This window comes from Coffea arabica, chromosome 8e, assembly GCF_036785885.1.
Source record: "Coffea arabica cultivar ET-39 chromosome 8e, Coffea Arabica ET-39 HiFi, whole genome shotgun sequence".
Taxonomy (NCBI): Eukaryota; Viridiplantae; Streptophyta; class Magnoliopsida; order Gentianales; family Rubiaceae; genus Coffea; species Coffea arabica.
In genome coordinates, this window is record NC_092324.1 from 1,211,737 (window position 1) to 1,219,104 (window position 7,368).

Genomic DNA, 7,368 nt, shown 5'->3' on the forward strand with positions numbered 1-7,368 from the left:
TTATTTTTTCTAATTGAATATCAAAACCTTAATCTCGAGGGAGGTTTGTATAATTTTATAAACTTTAGAGGAGGCTAGTAAAATTATTAAAAACCTTAGAGGAGGTTTCTAAAATTATGCCTATTTTCTTACAAGAACTTTGGATCGGGTCGGCCGGGCGAACACTTTTGGGCACGGGTTGTCTACAGTTTAAGGTCAATCTAAAACTACCCCTTAAATTATCACTAGGTACAATTTTCACCCCCAAGTAATTCTAGTAAAATATGTTTGGAAGGCCTCTTGTCTTCTGAGTTGCTTTAAATGTTTTGTTTTTTTAAAAAAAAAACTGTATAGGTAATTTCTTACTTGCAAAGTTCTTTTGATTTTTTAAATTAATGCCTGCTCGATTGATTCAAAGAATTTGTACTTATTATCCAATGAGAAATGTGCTATCTAATGGTGTACTATTAGTACAATTTAGTTTTGATAAATTCAGTAGTTTACTAGAATAATGCAGCAATAAATTCGGTAAAAATTGGCTAAATTAAATCCTTTTTTTTATATTAACATTTCACTTAAAAAGAATTATTGTAGTTAGATGGTAGGCATTAACATGCTAAACTTTGATGTGATGGCACGAAAAATGTTGACCTTATTAAAAGAGGTCTTTCAAAAGTGGCACTCCTCATTTTCTTTCTTTCCACGGAAGAAAAATAAAATAGGAAGGAAAGAAATCGCACCAAGGTTTCTTTGCTCAACATTAGTCCTTCAAACGCCTAGCGTCCGCAGAGGCGGTCAAGTTTTTTTTTTTTTTTTTTTGTCAGTAATGATACATTTGTATAATCTACTCTATCCTAATCTAGGAGAAGGGGAGCCTAAAGAGGCTGTGATAGGGGCTAGTGGGTATACAGACCCAACTAGACCAAGGGAGTGCTATGGCACAACCCTTAGATTTGACCCAACTAGACAAAGGGAGTGCTATGGTACAACCCTTAGATTTTTTTCACTGCTGGTGAGATTTGAACCCTCACTAACTGCCCAAGGATTTGAACCCTCACCAACTGCCCAAAGTCCTTCCCTCGTAGCCACTGAGCCATTGGCCCAGCAGAGGCGATCAAGTTACTAATGCTAATTGCTAAGGACGCAGGTCAATAAACCAAAAAGATTTCTATATTGAGGGATTTGTCAGCAACAAAGAGCAAAGACTATTAGCAGTTTGATAATTCAATTCAACACTTAAAATTAATAGATTCAAATCTTAACACATTCAGACCGTTTGATAATTAAAAATTGAATATCTGAATTAATTAAGTAGTACTAAATTTCTTAAACAAAACTTGCTTTCAAAATTAAGTGATAAGTTATTCACTTAACAATTTAATAACTTAATTGATTCAAATTTCAGATTTCAGCTTTCAGATTTTAGTTTTATCAAACGGGCACACGAGAAAAAAATTTGTTAAGTTTGTGCTAAAAAAATTAAGAGTATTGGTATAATTTAGCTGAAAAAGAGACGCACTCTACAACAGCAGGAAAATTCACATACCATACCTGTATCTGCAACAAAACATTTCTGCCTAAGAGCTACAATAAGCTTGATAGTGCTATAAACTTAATTCATATGATAGCAGGGAAATTCTGCCAAATGATCATAAATCTGTCACTTGAGAGAACCCCACGGGCGAAAATGGACCAACTGCATGTGGGAACGCCTTCAAAACTCCTTCAGCAGACGCTCTCCCAACTTCCAATTTTCAGCACCGTAAAAGTTCCTTGCCGCTTTGGCTTTTTAGCTTTTTGACTCTTCTAATGGGAGGACCTTACAACAGTGATGCTACAGTATTCAGTGCATCAGTATCAGCATCCTGCCAAGGTTGCTAGAACCAATTTAAACCTGATCATGCAAACAATTTGATGGAACCAAGACATGGAAAAAAAAAGGAGGAGGTTAGCTCTGAAAAAGTTATAGAAGTTAAGGCCACAGAACTGGTGATGACTGATAAATTGTGTATTCTTAGATATCAAGGTTAATGCAGTGTATGTTTATAACCTCAACTGTGTGCAAAAGCATTCAAGTTAAATAAACAATTGCTTGCCTCTTAATAAGCTAACTGACAACAGAATCTCCAGTTTTAGAGTCAAGCAGATTGACAAGGAGGCCAGAGAAAAGATCTTTATCTCCATCCATTCTCAACCTCCTCTCTCTTTTTTTTTAAAATACTAATGGATGCTATTTTGTTGAGTTCAGGCCTCTAACATACAAAATAACCTCATTTCGTCCCTTGCACTTTAAGCAAAATAACTGAGTGTATATTCAAGTACCAAGAAATAGCACACGACATTCTCATTTTGATGGACAAATATGAGCATAAAATCGTGGAAAACAAAATACATTTCGAGCAATTTAAAGCAAAAATGCATAATCAGATCCAAGATATTACCTGTAAAATCTTGCATTGCAGCCACGGATCTTTCTTCAAAGCATTCTACAGTACAAACCTTTCTCGATAGAACAGTTGAGAGGAGAATCGGTTTAACGGGATGGATGATCACAGGAGCTGCTATTAGTTTTCCACAATTTTTGGTTGGTAAAATTCTCTATTTACATTATGGTTATTTCTCTGCTTGTTTGGCTGGTCATAACCTGATGCTGGCCTGAAAATATTGGTTGCGTTTCTTGGCGCTGAATGTTGCTCCGTGTTATACTGCTTCTGCTCCGATTTAGAACTGTAACCATTTGGAGAAGCCGCTGTACTCCTAGATTTGCCTAAATCAGTATGTAAACCATCAACCATTGGTGGTGCCCTGAGAGAGACTTTCTTGGCATGACCAAGGTGTTGACCCCGGCTCAATCTTTGTGGAAAGGGAACTTGTAGTGTTCCTTGCTTGCATAGATTTTTGTCTTCCAAACGGACATCCTGACTTGCGAATCCAGGAACATGCGATCTCATTGCATGAAATGTACTAACTCTCATATTTCTACGAGACTGGAAACTTGATTGCCTAGGACTGAAATTTGCAGAAAACTTTTTATTTGATGAATTGACATTTGAAACACTAGTCAGTCGATTGACAAGTGCTCGTTGTTCTTGAGCTGCGTCAATATGTAGTTCATCAATTTTCTTTGGGCCTTCAACTCTTCTCCTCTGCTGCCATCTATTTTTTCTAAGATCAATAACATCCTTCAAAATGAACCTCATCCTTGACGACAACTCACTGTTGTTTGACAAATTCTTCATCACCTCAAAACATGCATTCATTTGCTTCTTAGCTTTAGGATGATCAATAACCTCACCAACAGTGTTCATTAGCTCGCAGAGAGCCTCAACGTCATCTTCCTCTGGAGAATCATGTTTTCCAAGTAGTTTCTGGATGCAATCATGCATTAATCTCTCTGATAACATTTTCTTCTTGTAGAGTTCCCCAAGTAATCTTATATTGCCTAACATCCTTCTTCGGGCACAGATCCTCTTTTCTTCTCTTTTCTCTTCAGATAGCCTGGCCTCCCCACCCTCTTCTATTATATTAGCTCCTGCCTGCTGTCTTTCCCCTCTCACAAATTCCTCTTGACATTTATTAAGCAAAAGTCCTCTAAATGTAACCTTCTCACGACCCTCAACAAAATTAGGAAGCTCTTGAGCAAGATGATAACAAAAATCTGCATACATCTCACAAAACATTGGTTCCATAAGAGCTTTATCAAATATCTGAGAAATAAGACCAGAAAGAGTGATTGAGTTATCAATATTAATTTCCTTCACTTGCTGAAAGAGCCTCTCAAAGTTTTGAGGCGTTAGCTTGTTAAGAATAGCCTTCAACCGTCTTTGCTTCGCCTCTTCACCATCAATCCCTTTGTGTACCTTATATTTTTTCTCAGCTAAGTGCATAACTTGCAGAGGAGACTGAGGTGAAGAAATAAGCCCAATATCTAAGAATGCATCTTGTTGCCAATGGTCAGGTTCAGGACATTTATTTCTTGTTCTAGAATGAGATGACCGTGGCAAAAATGAAGTTGCAAAACCACCATCACAATGGTCAGGAGTCTGCCCATGCAAGTTCCTTCTATAGGTCCCTGGCCTGGAATGAACACCAAAATTCCCCTGCGTATTCCCAAATTGTAGCTCCTCTGCAAATGCAGATGGAGCGAGCATTTTGATCCGCTTGCTACCATCCTCAACTCTGTACCCTAAATCATCCAGAACTTTGGAAACCAAAATCCCCTTTATCATGTCACCCACTAATTCAAAATCAGTAGGAAGTTCAACAAACTGACTTGAAAGTGTGAGGAGAAAATCTCTTGAATACCTCTTTTTCCCTGGAACTATAATGCTATCTGAAGCAGCATTGCTCATGTTCTGATGCAGTTCAACTTTCCTTGAAATATGCAATTCTGGAGTGGAAATATCAGCAAAATTTTTCCAGTCCTTCGGTTTACCTTTTTCCATTTTTTTACTAGTTTCTGGCAATCTAAACTCATCCACAATTTGCTTTTTGTGAATATTTTCAATGACAGGCTGCACTTCCTTGGGTTTGCTAAGGTACTTTGAATTTTCCATGGGCACAGACTTCTTACCATCACCATTGGCGCGCTCCCCAGTAAGATCCCCCTCAACAGATACAGAAGAAGGAATAGCTCTATGAGATGATACAATTGAGGTCGTTGGTTTAATAACCACTTCAGATGGGGGTTTAACAGCGATTTCTGAATGAATCTTTGATTTCTTTTGTCCAGAGCCAACTCTTTGAGGTTTCCTTGACTTAATTGCTTCACTTTTATCATTCACAACTGAATTGACTGACACTGGAGATAAAATCTTTTCTCCAACAGAAAGAAAAGCTAACTCAGTACTAGTAGGAACTGAGAATGAGGAACTATATTCCGACCTAGATTCTATAACTGCACCATGAAAATCTGCACGATAATCTGCAGCAGAAAAACATGTTAAGAGAAAAATATAGTTTCCTCCCTGCTACTAGCATTTATCTGCATAATATGAGCTGTAATCAACTAAATAGAGCCTTCCCTACCTAAATAGTTAACCCTTGACTTCACGGGAAGCATCTGCATGCTTGAAAAAGGTATTGGACTTGGACTGGGCGAAGAAAAGGGATATGGCTGCATATAAGGAAAATAATTCATTAAGTGAGAGCTACCACAAGTGAAAGGCTGGGGTTGGAGCTGCATGGTAAATTGTGCTCTTGTACCAGCAGAACCACTATCATGCTTTGGTTTTGCAAGCTCATCAAGTTTTAACTCTTCTTTAGTTTCTGGATGAGTAATCTTTATGGACATTTTACGCTTTGCATTGCTGAAATCATTTTGCGCATGCAATAGAAGAATCCCATCATTGTTGACAGATGGAGAACCAAAATGATGACCAAGTGTAGTAGAAAAGCTCAATCCCTGACCATTCTGCATCACTTGTGGCTGCAAAACATATGGCTGGAAGCTGGGAAGATATGTAGACTCTTGAAATTGGGAAGAGCCTGCAATTGGAGATTGAATGGACATTTGAACTGATTCAGATGCTATTCCTTGAGACCATGCGTTTGGCCTAGACATGCCAAATTTAAACTGAAAATCTAGTTGCTGAAATGAGGAAGTTGCCACTGAGACCCCACGAACAGCAAGAGAAATGCTCGTGTACCACTGATAGCTGGAGCAACAGAAGCCACCTGAACAGGCATGTCTCTTTTAGCTTCGGGTTGAAGATGAGGAATTTCATTCTTGAAACGTTCAAAAAAGAACTATTATCATCTAAAGAATTTAAAAAGGCAAGGATTTAATTTGACTACATAACCCCAAAAGGAATACAAAATCGAGTACTATTAATATAATCAAACCAGCTTGCAGTTTTGCTTTCTAGATCCCTCGAAACTTGGTTATTGAAAACCCTTCAGAAACATATATATCTTGCCAATTTGGACGATGTGTCAAGCTACAAAAAATATAACCATTCTCCAGTTGTGCTTCCTAACAGAGAAAGTAGAGGTCCAAGCAAGAAAGGAGCAATAATTGTGTTGTATCTACAGGAATTTCACTCTAGTTAGATTATGGACAATTCAATTCTGTCAAAGAATTTATCTAACTGCCCAAGAGGCCACCATCCAAAGGTTAGACATGTTCCAAAGTACTTTCTCATTCTACTTATGCCAAGTGAAGAGTGACAATTGGAATGCAAAACTCAAGCATGCATAACAATTGGAATGCAAAAAATTAGAATTCTGTATACATTAATCGAGATTCTTGAGCTGTATTTGAGCTCAAGTGAAAAAAATAATCAAAGACAAATTCAAATACAAGTTAGCTGATGCATAGCTCGCTTAGCTTCATCTACTATATAAAACAGACGTATGGCATAATTAGACTCATTTAATTTACACCCTAGAATTCATGCATTTACCATTATATATATATGAAGCATTGAATTTTTCATATTACTACTTCCCATTCAACTATTAAAATAGAGCAGAACTAAACCCTCTAAGCAAGGCATGCCCCTATTACTAAAGAAAGCAGGATTGTTTTCAAAATTTTCCATTTTTAACCCTATTTTACCTTGTACATCATAGTAAAAAATGAAAAAGCACGTATGCATGCATGCATGCAGAACGTTGCATAATTAATTAAAATATTACCACGTTGTTGAAGCAATTGGTGAGGATGGCAAGGAGGAGGTGGGAGGCCCGCACTGTCACCGCCACCACGGATCCGCAACCCTGAGAAGAAGAGATCCACCGGCGAATGTGAGTCGGCAGCCAAGTTGGGATGACCACGTCCACTAGATCTCCTAGGGGGTTGTTATGTACTCATTTGAGATTGAATCTCTTCAACCTTCCTATACTGCCTTTGGGACATAAGGCCCTGTTATTTCATTTAATCCTTCCTCAAATATTCCAAACTTTAGAGGAAAATAGTTGAAAGAAAAGTGTAAATTGCACATATAATATACCTTGGAATTATGGGATCATTGGTGGTTAGAATGTGCTCCAAGAGTGAGAGGGGAAAAAAAAGAAAAAAAAGAAAAAGCATGAGTAGAGAGCAGGAAGATAGGGGTGAAACTTGAAAGTAGGTAAAAAAAAAAAAAAAAAAAGAGGAAAGGTTAATTACAATTTGCACCCTTGAACTATCATAAATTTGCACTTAGCACTCTTAAGCTATCAATTTTAACAATTACTACGATATGATATGCAGTTGATACCGAAAAGAAAAAAGAGAATAGATACTAAATATATGGATGAGCTCCCATTGTTTGCAATTTTAATTTGTTTTTTGGAAAAAAAAAAAAAAAACAGGTAGAACATTGGGTAACTAATAACAGCATCACCAACCTCCTGTAAATAAAAACAGCTGTGAGCAAAACCAAGCTGTCTTTTTGAGTTTTCATT

General features: G+C 37.4%; 1 protein-coding gene across 1 annotated transcript; it reads right to left on the reverse strand.

Annotated features, from left to right (window-relative positions):
* Nucleotides 1–1,495: 1,495 nt before the first annotated feature.
* On the reverse strand, nucleotides 1,496–7,361 carry LOC140012539 (eukaryotic translation initiation factor 4G-like). The gene is made up of 5 exons (XM_072060701.1): nucleotides 7,312–7,361; nucleotides 6,619–6,699; nucleotides 5,008–5,655; nucleotides 2,421–4,903; nucleotides 1,496–1,873 (listed from the first exon to the last, which is right to left on the reverse strand). The coding sequence occupies exons 3-4, from the start codon at nucleotides 5,540–5,542 to the stop codon at nucleotides 2,544–2,546; spliced, it is 2,895 nt and encodes a 964-aa protein (XP_071916802.1). The 5' UTR covers nucleotides 5,543–5,655; nucleotides 6,619–6,699; nucleotides 7,312–7,361; the 3' UTR covers nucleotides 1,496–1,873; nucleotides 2,421–2,543.
* Nucleotides 7,362–7,368: the final 7 nt, after the last annotated feature.

What these genes read in the sequence shown, in the direction of transcription:
- LOC140012539 (XM_072060701.1), bottom strand. Translation starts at nt 5,542, where the DNA reads ATGTCTAGGCCAAACGCATGGTCTCAAGGAATAGCATCTGAATCAGTT. An exon ending in GTCAAGGGTTAACTATTTAG is followed by an intron (nt 4,904 to 5,007) that starts GTAGGGAAGGCT and finishes TTTCTGCTGCAG; the next exon opens with ATTATCGTGCAGATTTTCAT.